Genomic DNA, 17794 nt, shown 5'->3' on the forward strand with positions numbered 1-17794 from the left:
CCTTGCAGGAGGAGATGGGACACCTACACGGGGGAAACTCACAGGGACCCAAGGACAGCAAAGCTCCAGTGGAAGGTCCCTCCCTGGGCAAGGTGTCTCTGCAACAGGTACACATACGATGCTCAGGCAAGAGGGCTTTGGGCTCACAGGGAGAACCGAGGGCAGAGGATGCAAGGAGAGACTTCGCTACCCGAGCCCCTCCACACAGCACCCTGGGACCCGGCCTCCCCAGACCAGACCCCCATACTTGCATCGGTGTTTGTGTTTTAACTGGACACCAACCAGAGAGGTGAGAAACATCCTTATTTTTGCAAAATGTGAGAAGAAACCGAGATGAACAGACCTGCTTCCAGTACAATAAAAAAGCACGCTGGTAAATACAAGCACAAAGCCTGCCCCTGACTCACTGAAGTGAAGCCCGGCAGGAATGTGACATTTATTCAGCCCCATTCTCCTGTGTGAAAATGGGGCGGAAAGTGCCACCATGTGTCCCAGATCTGGGCAGCAACAGGCAGAGCTGGGGCAGGACTCAGGGCACTCTCAGCCCCAGCTCACTCCATCCTTGGCTGGGATACGACTCCTGGAGAGAGGGTCCCGTGGGAGCACATCCCTCAGTGCCCTGGGCCCGGTGAGGCACTGCTGGGCTGTGCCGCCACCTGGGAACGAGGGGACATAAAGCACGTCCAGGGTGGCAGCTTGCAATGGTAGCATCTCCCTGCCACTGGTGCTCCAATACCACCATTTTGTGGAGCTGGAGCCACACTGGGGCCCAGGGCCAGCTAGGCAGGCAGCGCTGGCCGGCACTCGAGGTCCAGCACGAGGTGATGCACGTGGGGCGCGTAGGACTTCACTGCCTCGATGTGCAGGATGCTGGCGCGCCACGGCTGCCCGTGCAGCTCTGCCAGCAGTCCCCGGATCCGTGCTGCCGTGGCTTCAGCCCACCTCTGCCACTCAGGTCTGATCCTGTTCCCCAGCGTCCCCTTCCCACCATCCTCCATTGGGTGCTGTGCCTCTCCATCAGAGCCAGCTCCCTCCAGAGACCCCCGCTCAGCCCACAGGACCAGGGTCTCTGCCGGGGGCGATGCGGGGAGAGTCTCCACGTTGTGGTGGATGTGGAGAACCCCACCTGTGCCCTTCTTCAGGACACGGCAGGCCACCGGCCAGCCTTCCTCCGAGCTGGGAATCAGCCCCAGATTCACCCGGTCTGCTACATCCCGTAGCTCCAGCTGGAAGGAGAGGGGAGGTGATGGGGATGCCACGTGGGGACAGGGCTCTGTGGCCGCACAGCACTGCTCACCTGCCGGCTGTCCCCGTGGTGGATGCGGCAGCGGTCCTGCACACCGTTCAGCACCAGGTTCCTCCGCAGGGCTTCCACGGCGTGGCTGTTCCACTCACAGGCGTGAGCGAAGGCGGCCTCTGCATGAACCAGGTATGGCAGCGTGAAATAGCCAATGCCTGGGGACAGGAGAGGTGGCAGCAGCTGAGGGCAGGGTCCGGGCACCACCGGGGTCTGTGCTCCTCCCTGGAGGCAGGGCGGGATACAGATTACCGCCCCGGCTCTCTGTGTCCACTTTGCTCCAGGTTGGAACAAGCCCAGACGCTGGGGAAAGGGAAATCCACTTGCCTCCGCAAAAGCAAAATCTATCTTGAAAAACGTTTACAGAGGAGCTTATTTTACCTTTAGTCTTTGGCCACTAGCTCGAGACCTGCCCTGCCCTGCTTCCACTCTGTACAGAAGTGCCCAGACTACTATTTATTTTAATTAATCCAGAGCAGTTTCATGAGTGTCACATCCTTTCTGTGTGGCACAAACTGGAAGCGCTAACTTTCCTAAGCACAAAACAGCAGCTCTCTCGACACACAAACACCTGATGTGATCTCCCCACTCATGTCACAGCACAGGACACTTCAGTTAGCACCAGCTTTTCATGAAGGAGCATCAGTACAGGCTCAGGACATCTATGGGAGCTTTTCAGAAACAATATCAAGCACAAATCTTTCCCCTGGATCCAAATGATTCCCATGACCAGCACTAGGTACGGAGCAGCGCTCTGCAGAGCCCGAGTGCAAGGTCATCCTGATTGTCCAAAGGCAACAAGGACACACGAGGGACGGCAGTGCCAGGCTAGCTGAGGGCTCACAGATGGGCAGGAGCTCTAAGCCCAGGTATTTTCCAGTCCAGATTCAAAATGACGTTTCACATCCACCTGGATGCCATCGATACCTGCATCACTGCTTGCTGCCCACGTGCCTCCACAAGCCTGCCCCGCCAAACCCCTCTGCCATCCCAGTTACCTGCGTAGAGATCCACAAGGACCTCCCCGGAGCAGGGCAGCGAGGCCACCCGCAGCTTCTCTGTGATGTTGCCCGGTGAGAACATGCACTTGGTCACGTCGAACGTGTACCTGGGAGACACCACCGGCCCAGTGAGGGCAGCCCCTTCCCTGTACCAGCTGCATCCTGCGCCGCGGCTCCTGCCTACCTGATCCGGTTGTCCACATGCTCCACCCAACCATCCTGGCCCAGCAGTAAGGTGACACTGGGGGACCGCATCCCATCCGGCAATACCCTTCCTTGCCTGGCCAGCCGCCGGGCACCCAGAGCCAAGGCAACTGTCTCCCAGAGCACCGGACCTGCAACACACCCACCCAGGGAGCTTTGGGAAAGGCCACAGCAGCTCTGCGGGCAGGATCTGGGCAGGCAGACCCTGCTCCCCCTTACCCAGCTTCTCCCACAGTGCACTCCTGAAGCTGTCCTCACTCAGCAGGACCAGGTCCCCGTGCCGCTGCCAGGCACGGGGCACGTCGCACTCCAGCTCCTCTGACCAGCTCTCGCCCAGCAGCCGCTGCAGCTTGTCCCGCAGCTTCTGGGCGGGTGTCCGTCGGCATGCTGCCCTGGAGGGCACGGGGTCCTGCGGGAGGGATGTGGCATGTGGGGCTGAGACCCCACCGCCCCATGGTGGAACTCAGGGTGAGGGTTCTCTCCCAACCTGGATCTGGACCAGCCCACAAGGCATCTCCCGGGGCAGCCGCAGCTGGGAGAGCTTCTCCTCCAGCACAGGCAGAGCCACGCGGCCCCCCGGCACCTTCTGCAGCCGGTAGCGCCCGTCCAGGAGCTGCCTCTCTTCCAAATGCTCCCTGCAAGGCCAAGGCACAGTCAGGCCCTCCCCAGCCCCACAGCGCACCCCACCGCAGGGAAGAGACCCCCTGGGTGCGAGGCTGGCCCTCTGAGCTCTCCTCCCCGCCAGCCCTGCCTGCACCCTGCCTGCGCCCTGCCGGAGCAGCTGCAGGGCTCCCGTTCCCCCTTGCAGGCTCACCTGAGGCGTTGGGCGAACCGCGGCTCCGTGGCCAGCGCAGGGACAGGGCCGTCCCTGGCCTCCATCCTGCCAAGCACCAGGACAGAGGGACACCACCCGGCTGGCAGGGACGCGGCCGCCTGCCAGGCGGACGCAGGGTGTCAGGCCCGCGAGGGACCGGAGGGAGCCAGGGCCGGTGGGGGTCTCTGGCACCGCCATGCTGGGGTCATCGGCGCCCCGGCTGCACCCCGGGGCGGGGGGCTGGCTGCCCTCGCAGTGCCGTGGGGTGACCGGGGATGGGGTGCCTGCGGGAGTGGGGTGTCCCAGGGGGATGGGAGGATGCGGTGCTCTGGGGCATGGGGTGCCCTGGGGGTGCTGTCCCACGGGATGGGGTACTCTGGGGTGGGCGATGGGGTGCTCCACGGAATGGGGTGCCTGGCGATGGGGTACCCCAGGGGATGGGGTGCCTGAGTGCGGGGGTGCCTCGGGGGTGGGGTACTCTGGAGGCGGGGTACACGGGGGTGGGGCGTCCCAGGGGATGGGGTGCCCCGGGGGATTAGGAGAACGGGGTGCCCTAGGAGTGGCGTACCCGGCGGACTGTGCCTCAGGCCCGGTGCCCAGGACTGCCCCGGCAGCCGGCCCCCTATGGCTGGCTGTCCCGGGAAGGGCTCCCCAAGGCCCCAGCAGCCCCCGCCCGGGCGTCCCGGCCGCCCCCGCCCCACTCCTACCGAGCGCGACGCGCAGGCTGCAGCGGTGCGGATCTGTTTCCCGTCGGAGTGTCTTCCCCGACCGCCCGTAAGTTACGGGCGCGATCGGAAGCGGAAGCGAGGGGACGGCGTGGGGCGAGGGACCGGAAGCGGCGGCGAGGCCCGGGCGGCGGGATGGCGGGGCTGTCGGTGCGGGACCCCGCCGTGGACCGCTCCTTGCGCTCCGTCTTCGGTGAGCGCCGCGGGGCCGGGGGTGGGGGCGAGTAGAGGGGTGGGCCCTTCCCGCCGATCGGGGCCGGTATCCGCGCAGCCCTCGGCCTCCGCGCTGACCGGCGGCTGCTGTCTCTCTTCCACAGTGGGGAATATCCCGTACGAAGCCACAGAGGAGCAGCTGAAGGACATTTTCTCAGAAGTTGGGCCTGTGGTCAGCTTTAGGTGAGAATGGCTGCCGGCTTCCCCCTCCTCGGTTCCCCGGGGCAGCGCGGGCAAATCTCCCCCCGAGCCCCGCGGGGCCGTGCAGGGCCTGCTGTGCAGGGCCAGCCGTCCCACGGGCAGGAGCAAAGCAGCGCGGAGCAGAGCGGCTTCTGCGGGGTTTGTGAGGCTGTGGCAGCTGTGCTCGGGGTGCAGGCACTAGGGGGGGTCCTGTGCCGGGGTCACCTGGAGATGGCGGCCCAAACACAACAGCGTGAACGTGGGCGTACTGCTCCAGGCTGGAGGCAGCTGCCTGGCTGTGGCGTGGAGCTGGGGCAGATAAGTCCTCAGGTCCTGGTTAGGCTCTGTGCAGAGAGCCAGGAGTGAAGAGCGCTCCCGTCCCAGTGGCTCTGTAGGGATGTTTTCCCAGCTTGGCACCAGGCCTCAGAGAGCTCTCAGTTAAGGGCTTGGGAGCTCCAGGAGCAGCCAGTCCAGTCCTGTGCCCCCAGGAGCTGCCTTTGTGAGGGCACGGGAAGCACAGCACTCGTGCTGGTGGCCTTCCTGGACACCAGAGTTCTGGGAACACCCATCAGCGTGGATCCAGGAGGGCTTTTGGCTCTGGCTTAGGGCTGGCTGTTGCACGCCTTGACCTGACCCCGGTGCCTTCGCTCTGCTCCCCGGCACTCCAGTGTGGCCTACCCCAGCAGCCCCCTCATGAGTGATGAGGACCTGTGGGCACTGCTCCGTGCCTGCACTGCCCTCAGCTGCGGTGGTTCTCTCCTCCTCGCTGTGCAGGCTGGTGTATGACAGGGAGACGGGAAAGCCGAAGGGCTATGGCTTCTGTGAGTACCAAGACCAGGAGACGGCCCTCAGTGCCATGCGGAACTTGAATGGGCGAGAGTTCAGCGGGAGGGCCCTGCGCGTCGACAATGCAGCCAGCGAGAAGAACAAGGAGGAGCTGAAGAGTGAGTCTGAATTTTATAGTGGAGAGCGCATTGATGTCACGCTGGGCCCGGCCTTTTCAGCGTTACAAAGTGTGCCTCTTCTGCGAGGCTGCCGAGAAGGAGACCTGGCAGAGCTGACCTGTTTCAAGTCATGTAGGAAGTAGTTTTGCAGAGGGATACCTGGGCTCAGCCTGTGTTTCGTCCCCCAGATGATCTTGTTTTCGCTGCCTCCCCTTCCCCATAATGGCACAGTGCTTCCCTTCTGATGAGCCCATTAAAAACAGCCAGTAACGTTGCCATACGGGGTCACAAACTCTGTTGCAGGCTTGGGCACAGGCGCACCCATCATAGAGTCACCCTACGGGGACCCCGTCAATCCTGAAGATGCCCCCGAGTCCATCAGCCGGGCAGTAGCCAGCCTGCCGCCCGAGCAGATGTTTGAGCTGATGAAGCAGATGAAGGTGAGTGAAGTGGAGGGCACAGCTTCTACCACCGGTGCCCATGCCCTTGCAGTCCCTGTCGCACCTTGCCAGAGCTCTGATCTGTGTGTGTCTTCTCAGTTGTGTGTCCAGAACAGCCCCCAGGAAGCCAGGAATATGCTGCTCCAGAACCCCCAGCTGGCGTATGCCCTGCTGCAGGCCCAGGTGGTCATGAGGATCGTCGACCCAGAGATCGCACTGGTTTGTCACTCGCTGCCTCGTTCGGGGTCGGTAGGGTAACGGTGGCAGCCTGTTGTGGAAAGCGGGTGGAAGAGAACTTTCTCCTCCTTCTGCCCCCAGAAAATCCTGCATCGCCAGACCAGTGTTCCTCCTCTGATCCCAGGCAACCAGCAGCCAGTGCCAGGGCCGGGGCCGGGACCGGGGCCAGGGCCTGGGCCAGGGCCAAACGCCCAGCTGAACCCACAGAATACCCCCTCATCCCAGCCACAGCCCATAGTAAGAGCCTAAGCGACGCAGGCGCCGTGCGGGGGAGAGATGGGCATTGCCAGCTCCAGCTCTCCCAGCTGGGGCGCGCGTGCCCAGGTGACAGGACTTCCCTGAGGTCCGGTTTCTCTCCTGGGCAGGGTGGGATGCACGTAAACGGCGCTCCTCCTCTGATGCAGCCGCCCATGCAGGGAGGAGTGCCAGCCCCAGGACAGATGGCAGCCCCTGTGCAGGGCCCAGGCCCTGGCCCTATGGCTCCAGGAGGTGAGTGTGTGGGTTTTGGCCAGACAGTGCCCTGGGCACACGGGTCCTGCAGACAGCCCCCTATCTTCCCCTAAACCACAGGGCTTAGCCCTGTGAGAGCCCACGTAGTCCCATGCTGTGTGCCGTGGTTGTGGCTGCTGCCAGCGGCGGTTCAGAAAGTTGCCTAATCTCCATGGGGAACCAACACCAAAAAAATAAACCTTCAGATGCTCCCCCAGGAGCTGGGGCGGGGGGGAGGTATTTGGGGCCAGAGGAATCCGTTAGTGATGCAGGGACGGCTGGGGAGGGATCTGATCTCTGCCTGTTCCATCTCAGGTGGGATGCAGCCACAGGTTGGGATGCCGGGCGGAGGCCCTGTCCCCTTGGAGCGCGGACAAGGTAAAACAGATGTGGGTTAGTGCTGTGCATTACGTGAGCCTTGCTCCAGCAGGGGCCCAGGCCATGGGTGTTGAGCAGCTCCCTGCCAGCTCCCTGCAGCCTCACCATCCCTGGATCTGGGGCAGCTCCCGCAGCACTGGCCTGCACCACCCGGGTTTGTTCGCTTAGGCGCAAGGCTGTGGTAGCAGCTCTCCTGCTTCCAGGGCCCCAGCCCACGTACCAGTTTGGTCCCAGCTTGTCCTGCAGTGTTGTGCAGATGCGTCCTGGAAGCCAGGAGAGCCGTCAGTCCCCGCAGAGCCCCACTGAGCGGGATGTGCCTGTGTTTTCCATCTCTCTGTGAGCCTGTGTCTGTCCCTGTGCTTGAGCAGGCGGGCAGAGCTTGCTCTTCTCTGGTCCCTGTCCTGCTCCTTTGCTGCCTGGGTGCTGGGAAGCAGCTTGTGCTGCCACCGCATCTGCCCACGTCTCCCGGCGCTCTCTGCACCGTGCCCGGCAGAGGGAGCTGCCCCTTCGCTTTTGCTTGCGATAGGGAGTGCGAGGCTTGGCAGGGAATTTCCCGGTGAGTGACGGCTTGGCTCTCCCTCCGCAGGCACGGTCTGTATGGCCCAGCCCCGGAGCCGGATTCCTTATGGTTCACATGTTGCGTGGCCGCCCCGTCCAATCACACACCAGGGTTAGCACAACCAAGGTGTTCCCATTCTCCCAGTAAGAAGGCACATGGCTGACACCCCTATTGCCTTGACTTGTATTGTAGGCCTTGTTTGAGGAATGTGGCAAACTTGTTCTGAGATCCGCCGACCTTAGGTATCTTAGAAGCTGACTCATTTTCTCTGGGGTGGGCACCATCTTCCTGAGAGCAACCTGGCTGTTCTTGGCACTTTCACTGGTACCCAGAAGGTTTTGGAGAGCGGACAGAAAGCTGGCACTGGGGAGTGCCGTGGGAAGCTGCGAGCAGGGGCAGAAGTGGAAACTGACTGGCTGTGCGTTGTGGGGTGCGTCATGGCCCTGCAGAATGCCGATTCTCTCGGCAGGACATCCTCCTGCCCCGAACGTTCACGTGGTGAGTGAGGGAAGGGCTGTGCCAAGCTGGCTGTCACGCCTGTGGTGGCAGCGGTGGCGTTAATAGAAGAGGTTGATAAAGCCAGACCTGCAGTGTACAGCGTCTTCTCCCTAGGTTTTCTGGGGGACTTCAGGGAGTGGAGGTGATCCTGCAGGCAGCACTGTCCCCAAGGCTGAGTGCATGTGTGCATACACTATTTACGTGTCTGCTCTTCTCCCTCTTTTCCTGCTGCTTGTCCAGGGAACCTGCAGCTCTCGCCCGTGGGACCTGCCAGGCCTGCGTCTATCGAACGCGTTCAAGGTATCCCGGCACCTGCCAGCTCCCTCCTCCCACGGAGCTCATTGTGGAGTGTGCAGAGAGCAGCTTTCACCCTGTTATGCTCAGGGCCAGGGACTGGCATGTTACTCCGTGTAGCCTGGCAGGGTTAAGAGGAGGAGGAGGCAGGATTTCCTCTGGGGCCGGAGGAAAGAACGGGCTAGCACTGTGCACAGTGAGCCACCAGTGGAAAGGAGAGCCTGCTTGGAGAGGGCCTCTGCCTAGGATCCAGCCCCCTTTGACACCTCGCTAGCAGGAGCCTTTCAGGTCTAGCTTTGCTCCTGGTCCCATGTCAGCAGGGTGTCGATGCCCACGCTTGTAGGGATTGCCACGGGGGCACCCACGCTTGGTTTGGCCATCCGGTGCCGTAAGGAGCCTGAGGTAGAGCCAGAGAGGGAAAGAGAGGGATGAAAGCAGCAGCCAGGGAAGGGGCTTTGGTGCACTCCGGCCTCATGTGAGGGGCTGCCCACACCCGGCGGTCAGCACGGCTCACCCGCCTGCACGCCAGGGAGCAGCGAGGCCGCCCCGCACCCCAGCCCCGAAAGCGCTGGGGGACAGTCTCAGCACGGCACTGGTCATGCAGATCCTCACGAGCTCTTGTGTGTCTCCCTGGCAGTGCCCATGCCAGACCCGAGGGCCCCTATGCAGCGTGGACCTCTACCTGCTAGTGGCCCGCCGCCCCGAGGCCTTTTGGGAGATGCCCCGAATGACCCTCGCGGAGGGACCCTGCTCTCAGTCACTGGAGAAGTGGAGCCCAGGTGAGGGGAGAGGGAAGGAGAGGAGCCCTTGGCACTGTCCCCTGCCCAAGGGTGACCTCTCGCTGAGGACAGGGATGGCACCAGCCTTCCGGGAGTCACTGCTGCCTGGTCGGAGGCCTGTGTGCTGCCGACTGCGGGGGCCGGCCCGTTTCCCCGGGGACGGGGCATCCCCGGGGTGATGGCAGCAGCCCTGTGGCATGGGGCCAACAGCACCCGTCCCTGTGCCAGCCTCGCCCTCCTCCCCTGCGGCCGGCTTCGGGGCAATCCCAGCACTCTGCCCAGACCGTGCCAAGCCAGCGTCTGATTCACACTCTCTCGCTTTTTCTCCTCCTCCTGCTTTGCTCTCCTCGTCTCTCTGCGTCAGAGGTTACCTTGGGCCGCCCCACCAGGGAGCCCCTATGCACCATATGCCTGGTCATGACAGCCGTGGCCCCCCCCATGAGATGAGGGGGGGACCCATGGGAGAACCCCGACCACTGATGGGAGAGCCGCGGGGGCCCTTGATGGATGCTCGAGGTGAGAGAGGGGGCATGAAATAGTGGGTGGCTTAAAGCATACGGACAAGAAGTCAGAGTGGAGCCCGCTGCCCCGACGCGAGGCGTAGGAAGGGGGTTTGGGCAGAGAAACGACTGACTCCAGGCCAAGGAGGGACAGTCCCACGGGACAGTGGACTTCCTCCAGGCGTGTCCGCTCTGGCCCCAGCCCTGCACCTTCCAGGCATTTGCTAGCCCCCAGGCAAAGGAGGCAGCGGGCTCACTCCCATGCTCCCTGCGGCACCTCTCCCTTCAACAGCATGCCTTGTCTTTCCTCTGCAGTTGGAAGAGATCCCCGAGGGCTGGAGCCACGAGGACTGGAGCCACGAGGGCTGGAACCCCGTGTGATGGAAGCGCGAGCCCTGGAGGCACGAAGCCTGGAGCCACGGGTGCTGGAACCACGAGTGCTGGAAGCCAGGGCCATGGAGGCCAGGGTCATGGAGCCCCGGGGCCTGGAACCTCGAGGGCCTGGTCCCAACCCACGTGGCCCCATGCCTGGTGGGATACAGGGTCCCGGGCCACTTAACATGGGAGCCAGTGGCCCACAGGGGCCCCGCCAGGTACACACAGTGCCTCTGCTCAGCTGTTTGGGCTCCAATGTAGATTGGGGCTGGGTGGGGGTGTGATCGTGTCCTGCAGCAGCTAGCGAGGGGAGGGCGTCCCACAGAGCAGCACCTCCAGAAAGCACAAGGCCTGAGTCGGTGGCTCTCTGAGGGGTTTGGGGCATCCGTCCCACCTCCCCAGGCACTGCTCGTCTGCTGGGGACAAGACAAGGTTCGGGCCTCTCTCCACCTCTTCCTGATGTGCAGGAAGGAGTGCAGGAGGTGGAGGGAGAGAGCACGTAATATGCACAATAGCGTGTCTGTCTTCATGCTTGAGCATCTTCAGGCTGTGAGGGCATCCACCTGATCACCTGCTTTACGTTCCTGTGTTTGTATGGCTGAGTCCAGAGACCCCGTGGTCCTTACCCCCTCTCTCATGCCCGCAGGTACCTAACATGGTAGGGGCAGGCATGCAGGGAGGAGGCATTCCTGGGGCAGGGGTCCAAGGAGCTGGTCAGCCTGGAGGCTTCAGCCCTGGACAGAGCCAGGTCACCCCCCAGGATCACGAGAAGGTAAGCAGATGAAAGGAAGAGGGTGAGACACTGGGAGCAGCGCTTCCTACGTGCCTTACTGTGGCAGGGATGGCCTCATCCTGGCTCTGGTAACCCGTGGCTGCCCTGGCAGGGCTTGTCTCTGATTTTCCCCTCTCCCCACAGGCAGCCCTGATCATGCAGGTTCTGCAGCTGACAGCGGACCAGATTGCCATGCTGCCCCCAGAGCAGCGGCAGAGCATCCTTATTCTAAAGGAGCAAATCCAGAAGTCCACGGGGGCACCCTGACAGGTGACGTCCTTAACCCAGCCTCAGCCTGTGCCTGCTCCCCTTCAGTAAATCAGAGAGCTGCTCAGGATGGGCTCTACTCTGTGTTTCTCTCCTTAGTGGGGCTCACTCTCCTCCTTTTCCTTCTCACAGGCCTGGCAGGTGCAGGGTGGAGATGCCGTCCGCCTGGGCAGAGGAGGTGCTCCATGGCAGCTGCTTCCCCTTGCTGTCTGAGCTGATGCTATGTTTGGAGAGAGGTTTCTCCTCCCTCACTAACATTTTCCCCTCTCATTCATCCTTTTTTCTGCGTGTATATTTTATGATGTTTGAAATAAAGTGGGAGGAGGGTTTGAGTAAAGCCGTCTTTCCGGCTGCCTTGTTTGGTCTCTGGCGGAGGCCGGGGTGGGACCGTTGGGTTCTGGGAGCAGTCTGGCCTGGCTCCAGGCTAGTCCAAACCACTCGCCTTCTTCCCATCTCCCCAGCACCAGGGCGAGAACTACTTGTGGGATTTCTTATGTGCTGTTCGCAGCTGTTCACTGGGGTGTCAGGGAAGGGCAGGATGGGGAGCTCAGCTTTCTGTCCCCGCTGACCGGGCGGGAAGGGCTCCGTATCCAATTGCCGTATCGCTTACTGTGCCAGCCTGCTGGGGGAGGGTGGATTTCCCTTCTCTGCATAGGCTTGAACAGAATTTCTTGCCTTTGCATGGGCTGTGTGGTCAGCCTGTGCGCTGGTGTGTGCCTGGCAGGCAGAGCAGGCTAGCTGTGAGCCCCCATGGAGGAGGAGCGCCCTACCCTGCACCCCTGGGGGCTTGCTATGAACCAGCTTTTCTACTGCAGCTCCGCGAGGGGGCAAAGAGAGGGCTCTGTTCGTACCTGCCCGGACCGAGTCACCACGGTGGCTTTTATTGCAAAGGAAAGCAAGTTTAATTTACCCTTTTATGCAAAGGACTGTTTAAACCCGGAGGGGCACGTTTGGCCCCCCGTGCCTGCTCAGTATGCTTGTGTCCTGTCCCCATCCCCATCCCATGGTTCTGCCCAGCCTGCTGGGCGCTCGCACAGCTTCCCACTGCTCCAGCAGCAGCACAGCATGTGCCTCTGGTTTCTCGATGGGGAAGCTGCATGGAGCCACAGGCCCGCGCTCCCCCCGTGGGGACCCTTTGTGGACTGGGTCAAGAAGGCAGCAGTCTTTGAATGTGGAGTTTCTCGGATAAGGAGTACCTTGCCGTGTCTTGCATAGCTTTGGTGCACGCACTCTTCAGCAGATACTTATCCCTGGTCATGCTCTGGCATGAGGGGTGAGGCGAGACTGGCAGGGTCCCCTGTCTGCTGGGGTCCCAGCCTGGCTTCCGCTTAAAAGTTCTCCTTGTTGAAGTAGAATTTGACCTTTCTGGGGTCCAGGCTGGAGTGCTGGTGGCAAGACTTCTGCAGGCTCTTCGCCAAGGCCCCTGGCCCGCAGAGGAACACGCCGACCACTGACCTGCGCACAGCATGGGGCCATCAGCACCAGGCAGGTGGCTCCGGAAAAAGTGATTTAAGAGCTTCTTTGAGTCCCTGCAACCTGCAGAGGACACGCACACCCCTCCCAAAGCCAGCGCTGTCCGGCTGGGTGCTGGGGAGGAGGGGGTGTCTTCTGGCTCCAGCACCCTGAGTCCCCTGCCCAGCTCTCACCTGGGGTGGGCTGCAGCCACTGCCGCAAACTCCGTGTTCCACATGGGCCGCCCAAAGATGGTTTTGTGCCTGAGGCCTGTCACTGTGTCCGTAGTGGTGTCGAAGCGGAGTGCCACGTTGTTGGCCTGGGCAGAGCGGGGATGGTGAGGACCCTGGCCACCACCCATGAGCCCACCTTCATTCAGTCCGTCACCTCAGAGGAACATCCATTGCTGATGCCCATCAAACACCACTCCCAGACTTGCTGCCTGCAAGCTGTTGACATGCTTGCCCTGCCTCTCCTGCCTGCCTTGACTGCACCATGTCCCCCCTTGCAGTCATGCCCGCCTGTGGCCAACTCACGATGCTGGTGTCCCAGCCGGTGAGGAAGAGCCGGTACGTGAGAAAGTCCACCTTGCCCGACTCAGCCATCTTCTGCTCCAGTGAGGCAAGCAGGTCGTTGAACCAGGCAAAGGCTCCCGTGTCCCGGCACACCCAGTAGAAGTAGATCTGAGATACAGAGGAAGAGGGGTTGCTCAAGGTGGAGCAGAGCAGGAGGGGTGGAAGGATGCAATGTTGAGGAACAGGAAGCCCAGCATGGAGAAACCCATGGCTGTCCCATGGGGCACCCCATACCTTCTTGGTCTTGAGGGTCTGGTCAGCCTGCTGGAACTTGTACCAGATGGACTTCAGGATGGAGGCAAAGGGAGTGACGCCAATGCCTGCTCCCACCAGCATGGCCACCTCATACTGGAACACATCTTCGCTGGCTGTGCCAAAGGGGCCGTCCACCTCAATCCTGACCGAGGGAGGGCCTGGGTAAGAGGTATGGCCTCCCCAAATCCCCAAGAGGGTCTGTTTGGGTGCTCCCCCAGCCTACCTGGGCATCTCTGTCTTCTGCTGCTGGAAGGTGTCGATGAGACTCTCTGTCCAGTCCCCAGCTGCCCGGATGTGGATGGAGAAGAAGTCCTCCTCAGGCGCTGAGGTGAGGGTGAAGGGGTGCCACTCCAGCAGGGAGATGGCGGGGCAGTTGACAAAGATGTACTGCCCCACCTCCATGCTGAAACCCTTCTTCTGCATCTGCAGCTCCAGCACGCGGGCAGGGTGCATGACCACCTGCGGTGCAGGGATGGGACTCAGCGCCCAGCCTGGCCCCGTTCCCCGGGCAAGGGGCTTTAGCAGTGGCCCCTGCCCACCTCCCTATGGCCACCCTGGCAAGGAGCTGCAGCACTGGAGGCTGCAAGAGAAGGAGCCAGTGGTAGGCATGGGCTCACACACCACCCACCTTGGTGACAACCACCTTCTGCTGTGCACGCCAGACCCGCAGGATCCGCTCAAAGATGTAGAGGAGGACGGGGGCCAGAACCCACTTCCAGGACTGCAGAGATGGAGAAGAGCAAAGAGTTGGGGAGGGCCAGGGTTGGAGCATCCCAAAAGCACGGGAAGGGCTTCTCCCCGCTCTGTTGCTGTCCTGCCACTGCCCTACCTCGGCAGGGATGCTCCCGAACTCGGGGTCTTTGCAGCAGTCATGGCTGCAGTCCTCGTCCTTGTGTGTGAGATAGTGGGCGCAGCGATGGGGGTGCACCTCCTCCATGCTCTCCTCCGTCTGCCCACGCACCAGCCCACTGTGGGGACACGAGGGGTGAGCCTGGGGGCTGGCTCCTGCCCCCTCCAGCTGGGGCTGAGCTGCACCGTGTGAGGCCAGCTTGGCTATCCAGCCCTGGGAATGGGGAGTCCACAGCCCCGCTGGACCCTCTCCAAGTCTCCACCGCTACCCCGGGGCAGGCAGGGCGGGTCTGTGGCCATTGCCCCTTGCTGTCCCATGTTTGGGAAGCGGTGAGGAGCCTTACGCAATGCCATGGATGACGAGGCCAACGAAGTAGATGAGGAAGAGGTGGTGCGTGTACCAGAAGACCTCAAAGTAGTTCCTGCGGATGAACTCGGTGGAAGACGTGACCATGAGGATGAGCGCCAGCGTGATGATGACCCCCGTCAGCCCAGGAATGGTGGTGAAGGCCACGTACTCGACCGTCTGCAGGAGTGGTGGGATGGATTAGCAGGGCAAGGGACAGGCGGTGACAGGGGGCTGGATACCGGGGCCAGTGCTCACCGTCTGGTTGGAGTGGATGGGGTTCAGCCACTTGTTGCTGCCCTTCAGGTGCAGCTTGGAGAGTACAGCAGGGAGGCTGCCATCGGTGGCTTGTTGGCTGTGGTTGTAGCGCTCCAGGTTGAAGAGGTGGGCAATGGTGTGCACGGCTGAGCAGGGGACAGGCAGTCACCCACCTGCCTGCCTTCCTGTCCCCTCCATGCCCCAGCCCAGCGCGGGCAGTACCTGTGAGCAGGGCCAGCGCGTAGGCCACCAGCTTGTGGAAGGTGAGGTTGTGGTCCAGCTGCTTCCGCAGCGTCCGCCTGCAGCACTGCGGGGACGGGCAGCAGCATCAGGGTGGGGATGGAGATGGGGACAGGGATGGGGACGGGGATGGCCACGCTGGCTGTGCCACCACAGGGCACTCACCGAGCAGGTCCCGCGGAGGAAGGAGAGGAGGTTGCGGCAGACGGGCAGCAGGATCAGCATGCTGTTGAAGTTGAGGCACTTGGCCGATGCTCGTGCCCATGCCAAGGCGGACTGGGGAGAGGGGAGAGGGTGAGCGCTGCTGTCCCGTGCTGCAGACGGGATACATCTGCCTGCAGCCGTGCTTCCCCCCACGGCTCTGCCTGGCACGGTGCTGTGCCAGGACTGGGACGTGATGGGGCCAAGTGATGTGGAGCTGGGACGGAGTGATGCTGGGCTGGGCTGGACTGGGAACTGGGAGGGGATGGTACTGAGCCAGGAGAGGAGGGGGACTGGGAGGGAGTGATGCTGGGCTGGGGTGATGCTGGGCTGGGATAGGACAGGGACCAAGACGGGGATCAGCATGGAGAAATGTCAAGCTGGGCACTGGGACAGAGCGATGGCAGGCTGGAAGAGGAGAGGACAAAGAAGGGGCATGGGATGCTGCAGCCCCCACCCCATTGCAGGAGGGGTCTGAGGGGCACACGTGCCCAGGCAGTAAGGGTGCCTCAGGGGAGCACCTTACCCCGAGGATGGCCCTGGTGTAGAAGTATCGCTCATCTCGGTCGAAGAACAGAAAATAGTACGTGAAGAGGAAAATGTTGATGCCCAGCCAGGCTGCCTGCAGGAGAAAGCCATGGCCTTGTGAGGGACTCCAGCCCAGGACCCCCCTCACCCCGCAGCACTTGGGTGTGGGTGCAGCTGGAGGGCATCAGGCCAACACGTCCCCTCCTGCTTCCTTATGAGCTGTGGCGGCACGCACAGGGCTGGGACACGAGGCCAAAGGTGGCGAGAGGCGTGGGAGTCTTGCAAAATTACTGTCTTGTCATTCACGTCTCTGCGCATCACCCACACATGAGGAAGGAGGAAAGGCAGCTGCAGGCAATGCCTGCACGGCGGGAGGGCAGACCCAGAGGGTGGTCGGGACTGCGTGGGGAAAACTGTGGGAGGAGGAAATCTCGCAGGGAGCTGGCTCACCCTGCCCCACCGCGCCACCGTCCCCTGCCTAACCCTGCTGCACCCCACGCTGGCCCCTCTCACAGCCATCATTTTTCTCCAGAGCTCCCAAACCTGCTCTACCTTGCAATTGTTTGCTTTTCAGAAGTAATTTCAAAAATGAGAATAACCCAGCTTTCAGCAAATCCCCATTTTCCCATGCATTTGCAGCCCCTCACGCAGCGCTGAGCAGCTGGTGCGGTGCCAGCCGGGCAAGCCCCGTTACACCAGTGATGCTGGAGCACGACACTGGCAGATCATCCCCATGGTGCAGGCTCCTCGCCCCGGCACGGGCTCCTGCGGGAGCCTCCTGCTCCCACGTGGGGAGAAGAGACGCATGGGAGGCTCCTGGCCACAGCGGCTGGGCAAAGCGGCGGCATTTTTAAATATCACAGCGGGACCTCCTTTTCCTTTGAGTCGTATTTTCCTTAAGAATTAAGTTTTCCGAACCCCATCCCTCCCCTGGCCGCCGGGGCTTTGCAGGTTGGCTGAGCAGAGGGGACACTTGTCCGTCCCTGCAGCCCAGCCCCAGGACAGCCCGTCAGCCCCCCCAGGGCCGTGCCCAGACCGTGCCCCCCGTAACCCCTGGCATTGTCCCAGCCCCTCCCGGCAGATGAGCCCCCCCAGCCCCACACACTCACAAGGACGGCGGCCGAGAACCAGTGGTTGACCAGCCAGTTGCCCATGGTGCGACGTCCCCGTGGCCGCCTGCCCGCACCTGCTGCTGCCAGCCGCTGCCTGCTGCTGCCTACCGCTGCCTGCCCGCAGTTTTATGGAGATGGCAGGCGGTGTGGCAGCCCCAGCCGCGGCAAAGGCACCGCAGGGACTTTCCCCCGAGAAGCCTTTGAGGAAATGCCGGCTGGTTTCAAAGGCCACCTTCCAGGAAGGCAGGGCTGACCCCATCGGCTGGGCTAGAAACCAGCCCCCCCTCACTGGCTGGGCATGGCCTCCCACAGAGGGGTCCCCCGCAGCCCCATGGCTGGGCGCTGCAGGGCATCGGGCTGTTCCTCTTCTCTTTTTTTTGCCGTATTTGGGGACAAAAATGAGCTTTTTTTTTAACGTAGAAACTTCCTGGTGGGAGGAGGTGGTGGAGGGTCCGTCCTGTGCCTGGCTCGGCAGACGTGACCCTCCCCGGCCGCCCTCGGCAGCCCCCGCTGCTCCTGTTTTACAAGGAAACCACCAAGGGAGGAGAAGCGTCCTGGGGACGCAGCACTGCGCCGGTGCCAGGATCCGGCCGGGGGATCCACCCCAGGGCAGGTGAATAAAGACTGTGCCAGCAGTGCTGCACCTCCGTGGACTCCCCAGGGGTGCTGAGCACCCTCAGCCTGGCACCCAGCACCCTCCAAACTGAGCTCTGGGGGTGGTCACTCTCCTGGTTTGGGGTGAGGACCCCTGTGTCCCATCAGCATCACCATCGCTGCGCCAGCCACCCTTGCTCTCCTGCCTGCCCTCCGTTGCAGGCTCCAGAGCTCGGCGGTGCCCTGCGCTGCAGCACCCACCGTTCCTGCTGAGAACAGCAGCCGGCGCTGGGGCCTCCTGCCTGGAGGAACAGGTTGGGCAGGATTGCTCCTTGCTGGCGTGCAGGGTTGCTTCTGGCCCGCAGCCAGGGCCATGCTGGCGGAGGCACAGGATGAGTCCGGCCCCCGTTCCGCCATG

The 17794-nt window shown here is 62.5% G+C and overlaps 3 protein-coding genes across 9 annotated transcripts; 1 reads left to right on the forward strand and 2 right to left on the reverse strand.

Annotated features, from left to right (window-relative positions):
• Positions 1 to 291: 291 nt before the first annotated feature.
• Positions 292 to 4118, reverse strand: TRMT12 (tRNA methyltransferase 12 homolog). Of its 2 annotated transcripts, XM_054839594.1 has the most exons (8): positions 4024 to 4118; positions 3317 to 3435; positions 2990 to 3137; positions 2722 to 2911; positions 2483 to 2633; positions 2296 to 2405; positions 1298 to 1455; positions 292 to 1226 (listed from the first exon to the last, which is right to left on the reverse strand). In XM_054839594.1, the coding sequence occupies exons 2-8, from the start codon at positions 3379 to 3381 to the stop codon at positions 780 to 782; spliced, it is 1269 nt and encodes a 422-aa protein (XP_054695569.1). In that variant the 5' UTR covers positions 3382 to 3435; positions 4024 to 4118; the 3' UTR covers positions 292 to 779. The 2 variants fall into 2 exon arrangements, with proteins under 2 accessions (XP_054695569.1, XP_054695568.1); XM_054839593.1 differs by having other exon boundaries at positions 2296 to 2911; positions 4024 to 4104.
• Positions 4110 to 11303, forward strand: CSTF2 (cleavage stimulation factor subunit 2). 4 transcript variants are annotated; one of them, XM_054839588.1, is made up of 15 exons: positions 4110 to 4234; positions 4359 to 4437; positions 5209 to 5378; positions 5682 to 5818; positions 5918 to 6037; positions 6137 to 6292; positions 6421 to 6544; positions 6860 to 6922; positions 8220 to 8279; positions 8911 to 9052; positions 9417 to 9568; positions 9868 to 10145; positions 10574 to 10699; positions 10844 to 10969; positions 11099 to 11303. In XM_054839588.1, exons 1-14 carry the CDS (start codon positions 4177 to 4179, stop codon positions 10964 to 10966), a joined length of 1788 nt encoding a protein of 595 aa, XP_054695563.1. In that variant the 5' UTR covers positions 4110 to 4176; the 3' UTR covers positions 10967 to 10969; positions 11099 to 11303. The 4 variants fall into 4 exon arrangements, with proteins under 4 accessions (XP_054695563.1, XP_054695565.1, XP_054695566.1 ...); XM_054839590.1 differs by lacking the exon at positions 8220 to 8279; XM_054839591.1 differs by lacking the exons at positions 6860 to 6922; positions 8220 to 8279.
• A 662-nt stretch (positions 11304 to 11965) lies between these two features.
• On the reverse strand, positions 11966 to 17781 carry NOX1 (NADPH oxidase 1). Of its 3 annotated transcripts, XM_054839342.1 has the most exons (13): positions 16780 to 16971; positions 15669 to 15764; positions 15107 to 15217; positions 14924 to 15008; positions 14702 to 14847; positions 14442 to 14623; positions 14078 to 14216; positions 13877 to 13969; positions 13472 to 13707; positions 13228 to 13390; positions 12955 to 13101; positions 12613 to 12737; positions 11966 to 12421 (listed from the first exon to the last, which is right to left on the reverse strand). In XM_054839342.1, the coding sequence occupies exons 1-13, from the start codon at positions 16822 to 16824 to the stop codon at positions 12295 to 12297; spliced, it is 1695 nt and encodes a 564-aa protein (XP_054695317.1). In that variant the 5' UTR covers positions 16825 to 16971; the 3' UTR covers positions 11966 to 12294. The 3 variants fall into 3 exon arrangements, with proteins under 3 accessions (XP_054695317.1, XP_054695314.1, XP_054695316.1); XM_054839339.1 differs by having other exon boundaries at positions 12955 to 13390; positions 15669 to 15760; positions 16780 to 17781; XM_054839341.1 differs by having other exon boundaries at positions 12955 to 13390.
• Between the last annotated feature and the right edge of the window lie 13 nt (positions 17782 to 17794).

This window comes from Grus americana, chromosome 12, assembly GCF_028858705.1.
Source record: "Grus americana isolate bGruAme1 chromosome 12, bGruAme1.mat, whole genome shotgun sequence".
Classification (NCBI taxonomy): domain Eukaryota; kingdom Metazoa; phylum Chordata; class Aves; order Gruiformes; family Gruidae; genus Grus; species Grus americana.